The sequence below is a fragment of the Leucopleurus acutus genome, assembly GCF_964270905.1.
Source record: "Leucopleurus acutus genome assembly, chromosome: 2".
In the NCBI taxonomy this organism is placed as follows: domain Eukaryota; kingdom Metazoa; phylum Chordata; class Mammalia; order Artiodactyla; family Delphinidae; genus Leucopleurus; species Leucopleurus acutus.
The window spans coordinates 105597771-105614815 of NC_139143.1; the positions used below are offsets into that span (position 1 = coordinate 105597771).

Below are 17045 nucleotides of genomic sequence, written 5' to 3' on the forward strand. Positions count from 1 at the left end.
ACTGTTCTTTAATGTTGAGTATAGTTAGCTGTGGGTAGCATAACTCGGGAGTGTGTGTCTCCTCATTTGGGTGAGAAGGTGAGATCTTTTTTATTAAAGGATAGCTGCATCTTATTAGATGGAAACAGTTGTTTTTTAGTTGCTTGAATGGTCAACAGTATGTAGAAAGATAAACCCGGAAGCTGGGTAGAAAATGAGTGGACAGTGCCAGTTTAATTCTTCATCTTTATCTTCATCATTTAATGCTTCATCTCCAAATCCACCCTTCTTTGCCCTGCTTTGTGATGTAAACATTTCTTCTTTGCCAGCTGAAGCAATGTTAGCCTTTGCCAGTAGAGGGTACTGGAGGGATGCTGCATGGCAATAGCAGCAAGAAGGCACCTCACTTCGGTTTTCCAACTTTCTTTCCTTTTCCCTGAGCACAGGAGCCAGTGGATTGGTGTGTAGTTGGTCCAGACTCACCTCAGCAGCCCTGACTGACCGGCTTCAGCTTTGCACTCAGACCCCATTCTGCCCACCTGGCAGCCAGTTCTGCAGCAGCGCCCGCTTTACCCCCAGACAAAAGACCAGTTCCCACTTCCCACACCTTCTGGCCATGCTGGGCCACTTCTGCATACAAGCCCTGGTCCATGCCTCATGATCTGCCAGACAGATTCAGGCTTATGTTGCTTGAACCCAACTGGTGTTACACAGCCTCCCCTTGCAGACTACATCTTTCCCCTTCTGAACCACTTATTCATTCATTTGCTTATTGATCACTTACTAGGTGCCAGGCAGTGTTCTAATAAACTTTTGTGTACAAAAACCAAAACCCAAACCCAGTGATTTAATCACAAGGATGGCAGAGCTACAAAAGAATGTGCAGATTTGACAAGTCACTTATGCTAAAGTCAGAAGCATGAAAAGGAAGGAATGGAACCCTTGGACCTGGGATAGGGGTGTTTGTATTAAAGTGCTTCTGAAATTTGACCTTCCAGATTTCCTGGAACATTCCAGGCCAGCAGAGGAGCTCTTTCCTCCTAGAGAACAACTGCCCCTTGCAGACACCTCATCTGAGCTGATGCTCTCCAGGTAATGTTTGCCCTCATCAGGATCTGCTTGTTTTACTTCTCATTGCCTCCACACTAGTAGCTAAGATAATTTCATCATGGTCTCACCAGGGCAATTCAGTGTTTTCCCAAGAGAAAACAGACCATTCACTGAAAGACTTGTCAGGACCTGGATAATTAGCACTGGCACGATCCAGGGGAAGATGTATTTGAGTGGATTTTGAGGGTGTTGGATGGAGGGCAGTATAACAAGGTAAGGCAGGAAATAATTGGTATGGGAGTATTCTCCTTCAAATCATGATTTAATATCCTGGCAAGAATACTTAGGAATGAAATGTTGTACACTTTCTTATAATGTTTTAATATTAGGATTCTAACTTGTTTACAAGAATTGGTCAAACATTAGATCAGATTTGTGTTGAGAATTTGGGAAGTCCTCCATCCAACAGTCTTGGGTCATAATCAGTCACTCTACCCTGGAATTCACATTGAACTGAATGAAAGAAAAGATGATATTTCAAGAAAACTGAACATATTGGTTATCAACTGTAAAGTCATGTATGCTATCAAGATAATCCAAATCCAGTCCCCAAATATGAGGATAATTATTGCATGCACCTTTAAAATGTATGCAAAGAGTTTTAAGTCTCAATTGAATTAGTCCTTAGCAGGAGGATGTAGTTGCCTTAGAGCCTTGTTGACTTGGGATGGCCTGTTTACTTTTCAGAGTTGAAGATGAATATTTCTGTGATGAGGTGCAGTGGCTTCCTATGATCTTTCAATCTTTGTGTCAGCAAAATTACAAGGTCAGTTAATAAAATATAGTCGGGCTATTTTAAATAACTTTATTCTTAAATTTAACAAGCTCTTATTAGAAATGCTTTGGTATCAATACAATAAAAATATGTTGGTTTCCCCCCACTGAATCATGTCAAGTAACTGGAAAAGTTAAGAGTTTGTTCTCCCCAGCTTTTTTGGTATTTGTTTCAAATAATGACTACTGCTTATTCACATGGCTTAATATGGGTATAATTATAATTTTTTGTATCTCAGGAAAAAGAAACAAAATATCCGGAAGAGAAATTTGCAAATGTTTCTTAGTTTCTTCTTCAAAGGGTGTTTACGTAGATGGTACACCTCTTAGATAACTTTTTTCCCCAGCTTTGCCATTCTCATCCTTAAGGCTGCAAAATAAAGAAAAAATAGAGAGAGAGTTATGGGAAAAAAAGCTTTACTTTTCACTCTAAATGACCATTACATAGATTGCAGGAAAGTTTGAAACATACCTCAGATGATTTTATCCAACAATGTGAGCATTGTTTTAGTAGCATAAAAAGATAGTAGAAATAATAAGCTATGGTTAACTTAGGGAAGAAGCAGGTTCAGAACTAGAAGGAACCTATTTCTATAAAAATTAAAAGAGCAAACACAGCATAAATTGAGTAAATACAGGATTAGTGCACAGTATCACTATTAGCCATAGATAAACAGCTATGGGTCAATGACTGTTTTGTGCATACTTCTGAGCTATGTACTACTAAAGAGAAAAAAGGCATTGACATAAACCCTAATTCATGATGGTTGGGTTATCTTTTAACTCATCAAACTTGGTTATCCCAAAGGGCTTCATCCTTGGATATAGAATAGCAAGAACAAAATTTTTAATAATGAAACGATACGAACCAGTATTTAGGAGTTGAAGTCATGATAAAATGTCTTTGTCAAGATATGTTATATGTGCTTTCAAAGGGCAAATTTATCTTTTTGAGAATATTTCACTGCTAATGGTATATTGGATGTAGAAACCATTTTAAAAATGTAGATTTAAAATTCATAACATTTCTCTGATGTTCTGGTATCATGCCATTAATATTTAAGAACAGAGTATAGCTGTCTCAGTCACGTTCCAAAAGTTGAGAGATGCTTTCAAGGCACTGATCATTACAATCATGTGTAATATGGCCCAAGAACCAGCTATTTAACTGTTTGCAAAATTTTGTTTAATTAAAAAAAATCAAAAAGGGAAATCATGTTTTCTTATTTCACAGCCATATATTAGTTGTCTATCAACAAATGAAATGACCCTATTTATAAGAAGCTCTTTTTCACAAATACGAGAAGGTTGGGGATCTAATATTGTAAGAAGGCCATGGTCATTTTTATTTTCACTCTACTTATATGAAATGTTTTCATTTAAATGAAGTCAAAGAGCTTTGTTTCCCTTGGAATTTTAAGGGAAATGATTATTTCCAGTGGCAGGATCAAGAATATTCCCTTGAATTCAGGACCAGCTGAGAGAATTTCCTTTGCTCTGTAGCCAGGAGGATGGTGTCGATTGCTGAGAGATGTCGGACGGTGAAACTGAAGGACAGGACTGTGCTTCCATAGCAAGAAGGCAGAAGGCAGAAGGCAAGTCTTTATAGGTTTTACTTTGGGATTTTTGGACCTCTATCTTGCCCATACCAAAAATGAAAACAGAGGAAACGTTCATCTTAAGGGACTTTTGAAGGTCTCTTTTAAGGCTGGGGCCAAATCCTCCTCCCTACAGCTACTCCTCAACTTAGATTCAGTAAATCAGGCATAGCCAGTGTGCTGTGGATTTTCAGTGAAGTTCTTAAAGGACATCCTGGATGTTTGCATCCTCAGGAGTGGGGTAATCCGGTAACTCACTGTCCCGTTTCTTAAGGGGGAAAAAAGAATTCTAGATTGTTAGAATCTGCTCTTCCTTTCTTTAGGCCTACGGTGAGTAGATGGTGTGAGTTCCAAGTAGATGTGTGGGGACACAGCTTTTGGCAATGGGAAGGCCCCTTGGTGTAGCAGCTAAAAGATCTGGGTCATCAGCTCTCCTTTTTACTTCTCCTTTCTGTTCTTCTCTGTTCTATATCTCTTCTCCTCATAGCAATTCAGATGCACAGTTTTGGCTGGTATTAACTTGAGGGAAGAGAGCTTGCCTCCTTACTCTCGGTGTCCCTTGGCTTCTAATGGTTGCCACAGGTTGGCAATTTTGCCACCAATAGCTTTTGAATCCCCCGGAGCTGAGTTTCCCTACCTCTTCATCCTGAAATGCCACTGACATCTGTAAGAAGGGAGAACAGAGCTAAAAGGAGTACAAAAGTAGGTTGGTGAGGATTACCAAAGGGAGTCAACTGTCTGGCTGGTGGGGATAGTAGGGGAGTCCCAGTAAAAGCTTACAGGGGCCACTCATTAGATGCATTTGGCACTGAGCCAGATATTTTGAACATGATCCTCTTATATTTATTAATACATAAATAAATGGACATAAATTTGCCTAAATTTTCTTGTTTTGTCTTATCCTTTTCAAAGTTTTGGCTAAAAAATCTGATCTTTAGGGTCTCCAGGCTCTACCTTTTTCCATCTTTCTTCCTCCTTCATGTTCTTTTTCAAGTTAAAAATTGCTCTTAGGTCAGACTTTGATAACAGCATTTACACTAAGAGAAAAGAAACTTACACTTATTAACTACTGTGCCTACTAGGAATATTTATATATAGTAGGGCACCTATACCATAAATAAAAGAATGGACTGAAATGGTGGATTTTCAAGTATCAATATGTATTTTTTGGGGGGGAGGCGTTTAGAGGGAGAAGCTCAACCTAGTTGGTGCTTGTGAAATTGAAATGCATAGGTGGCTATATATTCTATGAATATGGACGTACCCTGAAGGCATATGTCAATATGATATACTTATTTTAAAAAACCCATTAAAAATATCAGTTCTGTAATCCACATGGTGAATTGGAAAATGGGAATGTAAGATGATGTCATAACAGAAGGCAAGGAATTTGGAGCATTCTGTTTATAAGATGATTTGATTGATAGTACAACATTTGTATTGTTACTTTGTCTGCAAAAGGTCTTCCTGTTTTCATTATTTTAGTTCAGTGGCATGATTAGTGTTGTCTGGAAACATTAGTCACTTCCTGTCTTTTTCTCTGGGATATATGTGTTGACATGGGTAGGGGAGAAGGAATAAGGGTGTTCGGGAGGAGCTGGCTAACAACCAAGTTAAAAAATGGGAGGTTTTATAGTGTGTAATGTCACTGCTCTTGACCATAAACAGCATGCTCCACTTTTCTAAGTCTTTGGTGGTGGTGTTTAAAAAATGAATTTAAGCTGCAAAGTTTGATCATTCTCATAACAGAAGGGAGCTTTTAGTTTTATCAGGTTTCCGTTGTGCGGACACACCATTCAACTCTGATTTAGGAAGATAATATAAGTGCGCACTTACCAAGAGCTTAGAAATTCTTCAGATAATTAAATTTACAATAGGTATGTTTAATTTAACTACTTAAAAAATGGAAGAGGTCCATTTTATCGTATTATTGGCAACCTAAGACTGGGTTTGTTGGTTGCAGAGGAAGAATCCTTCCTGAATGGTGCAGGTACTACCAACAGTTCTGTAGAATTATCAGGTTTTTTGATTGCTGGATTAGCTGGGACTCAATAGTTATTGCTTTTTAATGAAAATTCTTCTATTAGAACATTTAAAATTACTGTTCCTTTCACAGATCTAGTACGTATGTCTGGGTAATTTGATTTATGTCTTTAGCTATTATAATTCATTTTATCAGCTATTATAATTATTTTTATCATATTCTTATTTATTGTTTACAAATAAGTAGAATACAATATTCAAGTGATAATAAAGAATCTAAAATTGATGAGCTATTAGTTTTGTAGAAAAAGTATTATTTTCTATTCAATGCTAGAAAAGCTAGATAGCTCTAAAACTTTACAGAGAATGAGAATATGTGGAATGCAAATGTTTAGGAAATAAAAAAATAAAATTTCTAAGTTAGGGAAGATTATGTGACATTAAATGTTATAGATAATGTAGAATAAACTGATATTCTTTTTTAAAATGTAGAAAAATTAAGGAAATAAAGTTAATAAAATTATAAAAGTATAGAGAAACAAGATATAACAAAGTAATAAAATAACACATTGAAAATAAAATTTGTTTCTTGTTTTTTCTTGCAAAATTAAGGCAATTTGTTAACTTATGCAGGAAGTTTAAATCACAGAGACACAAAAAAAGAGCTGGCTTCGATTCTCATGGGAAAAGATCTAATATTGATCCAACATGATAGTAATTCAAATACATTTACACCCATACCATGCCGGAAGATGAATTTCAAGTTACTAAGGTCAATCAATGCAGTACCTAAATAAGGCAACAAATTTTTGTTTCACTTTCTTTATCTTTTGAAGTGACTTAGTCACTTTGCTTATGATGATAACAGTTCATATCAGCATTAATAAAAAAATCTTAGCATGTATTAGCTTATGAAGTGGTCAAAAAAAAGCTGAAAGCACGAGGGTTTGGTAACAACACAAAGAGAAGATTTTCACAGGACTAGACAGCAGTGACAAACCTTGTCGTTTTTGTTACCTGTTAAGGAGGGATCCTCAGTCCCATCTCCTGCTATCTGAACGTCGAGTGGAGAATGGTGGACAGGGCTGCCTAAGCTTTCTTCTTGCTCTTTCAGGGATATGGAATTTTTGTGGGGAGATTTATGGTTTCTGTTTTCATGGGGATTAACTTCTGATCTCTTTCTTGGAAGTGGTGTTGGTTTGGCAGGCTGGAAAACCTGACTGTAGGGGGCTATGGGATGGTAGGATAGTTTCTCAGCTTCTCCTTCACCCCCCTCCTCCTCATCAATCACAACCAGCTCAGCATGGATGACCCCGTCATATCCCGTCAGAAGCTTCTTTTCTTCCTCATTGTCTTCTGCCTGCTGATAACCCATGAAAATCATCGTCACGGGTTCTTTCTCATCTATGTCAGAAGGCAGGGAATGAACAATATTATATCTAATGTCTTCCTCATCCTCCTGGCAAGTAGGTGAAGAACCCTGGTGTTCTGACTTCCCAACTAGTGCTTCGCTGGGACTCAGTCCCGCCTTTGGAGAGGGAGCATACCTGTCCTGCATTACATTGGATTCTTCCCAAGGAGTCATCAGCCTCTTTTGCTGGGTGTGGGGTGTCTCCTCTGCTTGTTGAAGCATCGATCGGGGTTGAGGTATTAGCCGAACGGGACTGATGTGATTGAAGCTGTTGCTGCTCTCCTCTGAAAGTCCATTGTCCATGTTGCGTGTGGATCTATTCACATCATTACCCAGTCCGTTAGCTTTAATCTTTATCCTTTCTTGAAAGTTTGGTCCAGGAGTTACCTTCTCTCTCTGTGGCGTTGTAGGTCTGCAAAATGGATTGGCATATACAGGCTCATGATACTCTGTTGGGGATTTAGAATTTCTCTCTGAAGCTTGTCTTAAAAGTTCCTCTACTTCAACTGGTGCCAGGCCGTCGGTGCCGTTGTATGCTGCACTGTGATTAGAGCTTACTGCATATACTGACTTTTGCCCATCGTCATAAACTTTTATCCCTGTACCTTTAAAGTCATCTGATGGGAGAGGTATTGAAGACAGGACTGTACTTTCTCCGGTCTTCAAGTCTTTTTCAACTTTGATTTCCATGGCATACAAAGCTGTCGAGAGACAAATTTGATCCCTGATTTAGTTAACTTTTTCTCTTGTTAACTAGCTAGGTTTCACAGTGTTTATTTCTATATTAAGTATCCCCTTTGTGTTCTTTTATGAGATGTCTTTTTAAAATTTCTGATTTTATTCATTAATTATATAATGACTAATAGTTTAATGACATGGGTTTTTATGTAAGGATGTATGAAATTACTGAAAAAATGGAAAGGATTGAAGAAGAGAAGCTGATTGGAGAAAAGAAACTGATGGTTCCTAACGGTAAGGATTTTCATTGGGGAACCAAAAGATATCCCCTTTCTAATGAATAAATCGAACACAACAGATTTACATTCTTTACATTGCTCAGGGATCAGATCTTTTTTTTAGTGAGGAAGAATATATCGCTCTGTGCATTACTGTAGATAAAAGGCCAAGCACTGTATATTTTATTGTTACAGCCTTGCTGCACAGGCCAGCAACCTGTTGAAATTAGAGAGGAGTGTTCTAAAATTTTCCCAACTGGGAGGTTGTTAAATGTAGAACTGGTATAGAAGAGGGAGGGAGTAGGCTAGAATCACATGCTTCTCATTTTGCCTTATGTTTCTTTTCATTTTCACTCCCGTTTTTAAGGAGGGCTAAAAATAGAGCACTATCAGCTATACTAAAACAACTGAACTGGGGAGAACTGGTTGATTTTGGGGAAGTTGAAATCTGCTTCATGTCCCTGGCAAGATCCTGAGGGCTGTGATTTTAACTGGCAGAGTAAAGCTAATGGGATCCTGGGCAAAATTACAACGTTGTACTGCCTGCTTTATTGTGTGCTCCCGCCTTCCTCTGTGAATGCATCTTGCATGTCATCTCTCCTCCGTAGCCCAGTGGTTCTTGGCCTTCCCTGGCTACCCAAGTAAAACTGCAACACCTTTACCCACACTTGTCCTATCCCCCTTCTCTGTTTTCTTCTTCTCTTTAGCATTTTCACTTCCTAATATATTTTATTTGTTTACCTAATTTTTAATCTATTTTCTCCCTTAGAATGTCAGCTCTATGAGGGCAGAGATTTTTTGTTTTATTCATTACTGTATTCTTAGTGTGAGAACTGAGCTTGGCATAGAGTAGGGGGTTCACTGAATATTTGTTGAATGAATGAATGAATGACTACTTCCTGCAGATAGAGTGTAGCTTCCCTTTTCACTCTAAAATTCAAAGATTCCCTCTCTGCTCCAATACAAGCCTTCATTTTTCCTGGGGCTTTGAAGTATTAGTGTCATGCAAATCATTCCCACATGGGGGTAAGTAATGCCGAGCCTTCTCAAGGGGAATATTTTCACTTCATTCATTTCATTTCATTTTATTCTAGTGTCTACTACATGGAATATGTTGGGAGAGATATTTTTGAGCAGGGACGCTTTGCTTTAAGAGCTTCTTGTTTCCTTCAGGCTTTATCTTCCCTGTTCTTACCTAGTTTGCAGGGGAATGAAATGCGTGGAATAGATATTGTAACCCCATTATCCCTACTTTCGTAAGTGACTCACATACCTCATGGAACTTTGTAAAATGGACCATTGCTTAACCTGGAAGGATAGAATGTCACAGCAAGTTGCTAATATTTGATGTTGTAAAATCTGAATTTGAGAACCTACCATTGAAGACAGATTTTTCGTATACCTTTTCTATTTTGTTCATCATCTTCTATTCCTTCATTTCTTTCCTTCCTTAATCTGGAAGGTATGTAGGATTTTGGAAGGTCAGGGATATTAGCATAGATGTCTTCAATTGACTCTGTAAAATCAATATTAATTTAAAATATATTTAGAATATATTTACAATAAAGGGAAAAATTCAGTGGACTTGTCAAAAAATATCTCAGTTAGACACAGCATAGGCTGCTCAAAAACATACCTCCTGATGTTTCTTCCTTTTCCACCTTCACAGACTATAAGAAAAAAGAATTCTCCATGATTAATACAGTTAAAAAATAAATTCTATATATGGATATACTTTGAAGAATTATATACTATTTGTGGAATCACTTTGGGAGGGATTCAGTTTTTAAATTAGCTAATGCCTACCCGTATTATGTCTTCTGTTGTCCTCTCAACTGATTTTAGTTTCTTTAAAATTGCCTCTTCATTGGTTGAGATTTGCAGTTCAGCTTTTTCAAGATCTTGGATCTCTTTATCAAGTCTGAACAAAAAGATACACTTTATATTACTTAAGACAGTACAAATACAGAGCTCTCAAATATATATTCCCCATACACAAACTCTACTTGGAATATTAAATGTAAGTATCCAGATACCTTCTAAGAACTTAGCATCACACCAAACATCACATTAAGTACATAGAAGATACCCAATACCTGAATTTGGCTCAACATTTTTCAATGAAAGTTTTTTTATTTTTTATTTTTGACAAAGGGGATTCTTAGGTAAAATATTTGACCCTTGGTCCCATTTTCTTCATTGCGACTACTAATGTTACTTCCACATGAAACAGAGATTTGTTTTACAAAGAGACTTAAGTTTAAAGTTGGACCAAAAGGAATGGTCCATCTGTCATTATCCTTCAGATTGTTAATTTTTCTTACACAAGTTTTCATATAAATTGTTTGGAGAAAACATTATAATTTTATTTTCTAGCCAAGCAACACTTTGTAACATTATAATTATTAAATTTGATTTAAAATCATAGATATTTAACACTTAAAAACCCTGCATATCCTAACATTGAGAATGACACTTCATTTTAATTTCACAGTTCTCTAAAAGTTGTACCATATTATAGAGAGTAGAGTGAAGAGGTGAGAAATGGACAAAATCTAGTACAGTGGCCTCAGCTGCTGCTGTTTATGGAGACTACGTTTCCTAGAAAAAAAAATGTTATCACATGGCCTGACAAAGTATAAGGGAACTCGTAGGGACAGAAACAGACATTTGAAATTAGATTGTTGCTTTCTGAGCTGGTATCTAGACTAGTTTAGAGCTACATGTCTGATTCAAGTTAATTCCAGGGTGTGGCATCGTGACCTCTATCCTGGATAAAAACACACAACCACTAGCATTCACAAAGTTAGTAAAGCTGGCCCTGGGCAGCCATGAAACGCACGTAGTTTCTCAGCCAAATACTCCTAGCTCTCAAATAAGCTGCCTCAAAAGATGGCTGCTTCGATATAGCGCGCTAGTTCAGGAGATGACAGCTGTGGGTATTACCGTCAGCTAAGATAATTGTCAGTTATTTTGACTTCCTTCTTTAAGATGGTCATGCATCTGGCAGCTCAAAATTCCTGTGCCACTGTCACACCAATACAAGTCCAAGCAGATCATTCTCCTACTTATTGCTTTCGTTTCAAAATTCTGACTTTCCTCCTGCCCCTAGCTGTTGGTAGTTGGCTGTTTATAGCTGAGGAGGTTTTCTTGCATATCATAGAACTCCAAGTAAAATGCAGTACCTCTGGTTTCTTAGAAGTTACTGAGATGTGATGCCATTCTATTAAATTCCCTCCACATCCATGGAGCACATTTGCCCATCAGTAGAGTTGTGGGGATATATGTTGGTTGGTACAGTAGAAAGTTCTATACTGAAAGTGATGTATCTGGATTATTCTGTTTCTGCTACTCACGACTTGTGAGAGCCAATTCTTTTAACTGGCCTGGAACTCAGTTTTGTAACATGTACAATGAGAATATAGCACCTGCCTTACTTTATACAGAAACATGGTGAAGCTAAGAAGCAGTGATGTATTTGAAAGCACATTACATATAATTGATATCAGATGTAAATGTTATTATGGTATAATTATCAAAGGTTTTCTGCAATACACCATGTCTATTCCATGTCCTGTTCTGCAGGGTCCTTTACCTGACAGCATGTTAGAGACAGTCTAATGAGGGGCTTTTGGGTAGAAAACAAGAAGTTTCAAGTCATTGCTGTATAAAGCTCTGGGACCTCAGGATCCAGCTGTGGAACCAGGAGGACGTGGGTTTGAATTCTGGTTCATCTGTCAAGTTCCTGGGTGACCCTAGACAAGTCACCAGACCTTGCTAAGTCTCATTGTCTTCATTCATTCATTCAAAATGTTTGTTTAGCATCTACTTTATACCAGGCACTATCCTATTTGCTGGGTTATAACAGTGAACAAAACAGAGTTCCTGTCCTCAAGGAGTTTACATTCTAGTGGACAACACATCAACACATTAACACAGGGGCCGGCAAATAGTAAATACTTCAGGCTTTGCAGGCCACGTTTGGTTTCTGTTGCATATTCATCTTTCGTATTTTCCATTTCATAACCTTTTTTTTTTTTTTTTTTTTTTTTGCGGTACGCGGGCCTCTCACTGCTGTGGCCTCTCCCGCCACGGAGCTCAGGCTCCGGACGCGCAGGCTCAGCGGCCATGGCTCACGGGCCCAGCCGCTCCGCGGCATGTGGGATCTTCCCAGACCGGGGCACGAACCCGTGTCCCCTGCATCGGCAGGCAGACTCTCAACCACTGCGCCACCAGGGAAGCCCTCATAACCTTTTAATAATATAAAAACAATTTCTAGCTCATGGCTATATAAAAAGTAGGCCAGGGCTAGATTTGCCAACTCCTGTAAATGTTGTGTGTGTATGACCCAGGATCAAATCTAGCCCTGGACTTTATATATATATACATATACGTATATATACATATATATACATATATACATATATATACATATACACATCTCATATATATACTTATAAACACACATATATGCAAATATATATACATAATAAACAAATATGTGTATATGCACACATATATACATTTATTTATGAAAAAAAAATGTTTCCATGAAAAAAGTAGCATAAGGACTATAAACAGAAGAATAAGGGAGACGGAGAGTGCCTGGGGAGGGGGCTCTATTTTACAGAGTGTGGTGATGGGGAGTTTTCTGACAAAGTGTCATTTGAGTAGAGATTGAAGGAAGTGAAGGAGGGACACACAAGGGTGTCGTGGGAGTGTGCTTCATAGAGAGGGAAGAGTAATTTGAAAACTTGAAATGAGAGGCAAGGGAATAAGGAGCTGAGTGGTGAGAAATAAAGTCAGAGAGGGGGTAACTGCCAGATCATAGGGGGCCTTTGGCATGGTAAGGCCTTTGGGGAGCCTTTGGGAATTCTGAGCAGATGAGAAACATGCCAAGACATGAAATTTAAACAATTACATTGGCTGCGGTGTTGAGAATAGACTGGAGGGGGGCAAACATGGAGGTCTCAGCTTGTTGAAATAATTCAGACGAAGATGGCTTAATCCAGGGTCCTTGCTGGTAGAAGAGTGAGAAGTGATTGGATGCTGGAAATATTTCAAAGGAAGAGCTGCCGGGCTATGTCGATAGATTACATATGAGAAGTGAGAGAAAGAGAGATGTCAAAGGTGATTCCAATGTTTGTAATCTGAATAATTGAAAAAATGTGAATGCAATTGACCAAACTAACCTGCAAAGGAGAAGGAAGGAGCTTGGTGGGGAAGTGTTAAATGTGAGACAGTCAAATGGTGATATGGAGAGGACAGATATAAAAGTTGGGAGCTCAGTGAAGTCTGGGTTTGAAGATATAAAGTTGGGAGTTGGTATTTATAGCCATAGGAGTGGATAAGATTTCCTAGAAAGTTAGGGATTCCAAGGACTGAATCCTGGGGCAATTAAGCATTTAAAGGTCTGGGCAATGTTATCTACTTCGTAGGGTTTAATAAGGAATAAAATAAAAGAAATAGTGAGCACTTGGCAAATGCTAGTTTCCTCCTGTCTCTGCCCTTTTCTATTCCTGGGGCACAGAGATAGAGCTCTTGATCTGCCTGGGCAATTACATCTCAGGGAAGTATGAAATGTGCTGGTATTGGTAGTTGTTTTCCTCTGTAGAGAGGCCCATGCATAACGAAATGTCATGTAGTTCTCATGAATATCTTTAGACTAATATTGTAAGAATATGAGGTTGAAAGCCTGCTAACCTCGTCAGAGTATCTGCTAATGAATGTTTTTGAAGGTTTTCAAGTCCTCAGTGAAAGCTGAATTAATATGAGGTTGTCGTCGAATGACACATCATGATATGTTTGTGAAAACAAAATAGAAACAAACATGCACCCCTTTCTCTTCTTTATAACAATTACAACCAACTCTCCATTAAATAGGTTAATAAGGAAGTATCTTGGTGCTAATTACTTAGAATTGCAAAATTCTGCCAGGAGATGCTTACTGATATAGAGCATTTCTTAAAATTCTCACTTCAATATGCTATTTTTATATGTTGATTTGATACTTCTGTATATTATTTGTGGATAACATAAATATTATTAAGAGAAAAACTTTAGATGTTTTTTGTTCTGACAAAGCTTTCTAAAAGATTAGAATGTCAGTGGAAGTAATGGGAGACCTAGGAAATAGTAATTGAAGATAAGGAACCGGCTTCTCTCTAGCTTACCCTCTCAAAAGACCAGAACTCAGAGGGGCAGGCACTGTGGTAGCCCAGCTGTAGAAGAAGAGTCCTCACAACCTCTACACCAGATGATGTACCAAGTTTTTGAGGAATGAGGATTCTTAACGAACATAAAACAAAAATTACAACTGGTAGGCAGGTGCTATCTTTGTATAGTTAGTACAGTGGGTCTCAACTGATGGCAGTCTCCCCTCTGAGGTTATTTGGCAATGTCTGGACACATTTTTGGTTGTCAAAGCTTGAGAAGTGATACTGGCATCTAGTGGGTAGAGGCTGGGGATGCTGCTAAACATTCTAAATGCACGGCACAGTCCCCCACAACAAACACTTATCTGGTTCAAACTGTCAATAGTGCTGAAGTGGAGAAACGCTGGGCACCTAATACAGTGCCTGGTGTAGTATAGGTGCTTGATACATGCTTTACAAGAGATTTTGAAATATCTACCTCTGGTATATTTTTACTTTTTCCTCATTATTTCTCTCTTCCATTTAGCTGTAATATAGAATCCAAACTTATTATTTTTGAATAGAATTTGATCATCCTATTTTTATTTAAAATTATCATTTGGGTTCACTTGATTTTCAAATTGCTCTCTCTCTGTATATAAATATATATTTATTTCCTGGCTCAGTGACCATTCATAATTGAGAGTATACTTAACCCTGATTTGAAGCTCCAAAAATGCAGGGAATTCCCTGGCAGTCCAGTGGTTAAGACTCCGTGCTCTCACTGCTGAGGGCCCAGGTTCAATACCTGATTGGGGAACTAAGATCCCACAAGCCGTGTGGTGCAGCCCAAAAGAAAACAAAACCAAACAAAATGCAGGGCTTAAATGAGGGCCTCATATCCAATCCTTTTCTAAAGATTTCGGGTGGAGAGAAAATTTAGCAAGTATAAGTGAAGAATTGGGGAAATATATATCTATATATCTGTATGTGTGTATAGGTACATTCGTGTATACACATATATGTATATATGTATGTCTGTATTTTTGTGTGTGCATATATAAAATTTTAGTTTTACATATAAAAATATAAATTTATGTGTATATACATGCATATGTAAAACTAATTTTTTTTTACTTGGAAAGCTTCGGGTAGGTCGCTGGGGGATAACTCTCTAACTTTCATCTACTTATCTCTCAGCTGATGGGTTAGAATTTCCATAAGTGCTACCAGCCCCATCTCTAGAAGGTATTACCTTCCCAAATGGGAATTAAGCTCCTAGAAATGCTGATTCAGTTTGGTGAGAAACAGGCAGCAGAGAAAGAGAAATATCCTTCCTGGTGCCTCCTGGGCTCTTAGGCGGGGTCTGATGGATGAGTTAGTACCTCTCTCAGTTTCTGAGAGATGGTGAGCAGGCATCATGTGCCAATTTAGATAAGCAAAGTACATGAAAAAGGATTTGTAATGCTATCCATTATTGGAATCTTTCTTCTCCTTGCTTATTTGCTGGAGAAAAAGAGGATTATTTTCAAGAGCTCCCTAGGTGAAAGCAGGTAGCTTTCATTTCATGCACTGTTCTAGCAATAATTTTCCTTAATCATCATGAGATAATATCCCCAATCCAATTCCAACATGCAAGTTATTGTCTTAGAAAAAGGACAGCACATTAACGCTGCATGCACCAAGAAAGGGTTATTGCAGAAGGCAATTTTTCTGCTGCTAAGGGTCCATTTATCTCTCTCAGTTTTTGGTGGTGTTAACAAGGATTAACAACCTGACGGGGTTTGCTATTAGGCGCCAAACAAACGAGAAATCAGGAGAAAAAAATTCAAAAGTTTATGCCCTACCTTACAGTACTTCACTTGTTAGCGATTATAACAACATTTAATATGTACTGCGTATTTACACCGTACCAGGCACTGGCCTAATTAGTCCTCACAACACCCCCCAGGAGTACTGTTATTAGTTCCTTTCAACAGGTGAGCAAACTGGGCACCTAGAAAGACAACTGGTCCAGAGGCTTACAGGTAGCCTGTGACAGGATGGAATTTGAAATCAAGTCTCCGCCAAGAGAGCCTGAGCTCTGAACTCCCTGCTGATTAGCCACGATGGGAACAAAACTTTAAAAAATGGATTCTTATGAACTTACAAACAACATTCATTTGCTCAACAGTACAAAAGGATTTTTTTTTAACTTTCTGTGATAATAAAGTGAAGATTGAAATGCTAGCTGGGGTCTACCACAATGTAACTGTGCTGACTCATTACCTGTAAAGCTAATATTTCTCTCCTGGTCTTCATTGGAGTGATTTTGTTGTGCAGAGAACTTCTCTGCTTGGTGGTCTAGTCAGTACGACCAGGATTAAAGTCCAGGCTTTGTCATTTTTCTCTTTGGCTGCTTGAGTCTGGTTTTTAGTAGGAGTTCTTAGAATAGTCTTTTTCAAAGAGTCTGAGGTTTTCCAACCTAGTGCTACTTTATAGAGAGATTTTCTTTGCTTGGACACAAGATTATTGTTCAAAATAATGGAAGCTTTAGGTCTTAAATATAAAGCTGGTTATACAATTTGATTACAACTCCACAATTTGAATGTAACCACCAATGCTATGTTTGAAATTAAATTTATGACTGGCTTTAGCTATATACTTTGAAAGGACTGATGAATTAATACTTATGTCTTGGTAACTCAAGCTCTCTTATTAAAAGCCAGGACTACATAGAGAGGGCGCCAAATGGCCACTTCTCTGGGATGGCCTGAGTCAGCAGTTCTTAGACCCAGGCTGTGCCACTATTGATGTACCTCTGAGACCAGTTGATGGACGTGCTAGGACCACCTCTCCAAGCCCACCTCAGGCTAGACAAAGAAGGACCCAGTTTCTTTTTTGGGACTTACAGGCTCTCAGATATGTTTGCCTCCAACAGGGTGTTGAATTCAACATGGAGTTGTAAGCAGTTGTAATCCCTGACTCTTCCCTTGGGCCAGAGATTCTTTCTTTTCTTCCCCACTGAATCTTGGGAGAACAGGAGGTGGCTGGTGGTTTACCTATGTTTCGTGAGGGGTTTTTTTTGGTGGGAGGAGGTCCACTTTTTTTCCCCAGCTCT

General features: G+C 38.3%; 1 protein-coding gene across 2 annotated transcripts in view; it reads right to left on the reverse strand.

Moving 5' to 3' along the window:
• Positions 1 to 1739: 1739 nt before the first annotated feature.
• Positions 1740 to 17045, reverse strand: part of PALMD (palmdelphin) — a 54590-nt gene continuing 39284 nt past the window's right edge. For both annotated transcript variants that reach the window (XM_082833510.1, XM_082833511.1), the window contains exons 5-9: positions 9618 to 9732; positions 9448 to 9481; positions 9214 to 9327; positions 6462 to 7556; positions 1740 to 2233 (exon numbers count right to left, since the gene is read on the reverse strand). In XM_082833510.1, the coding sequence (XP_082689636.1) occupies positions 2190 to 2233; positions 6462 to 7556; positions 9214 to 9327; positions 9448 to 9481; positions 9618 to 9732 (1402 nt within the window). In that variant the 3' untranslated portion in view covers positions 1740 to 2189. The remainder of the gene's footprint in view (positions 2234 to 6461; positions 7557 to 9213; positions 9328 to 9447; positions 9482 to 9617; positions 9733 to 17045) is intronic.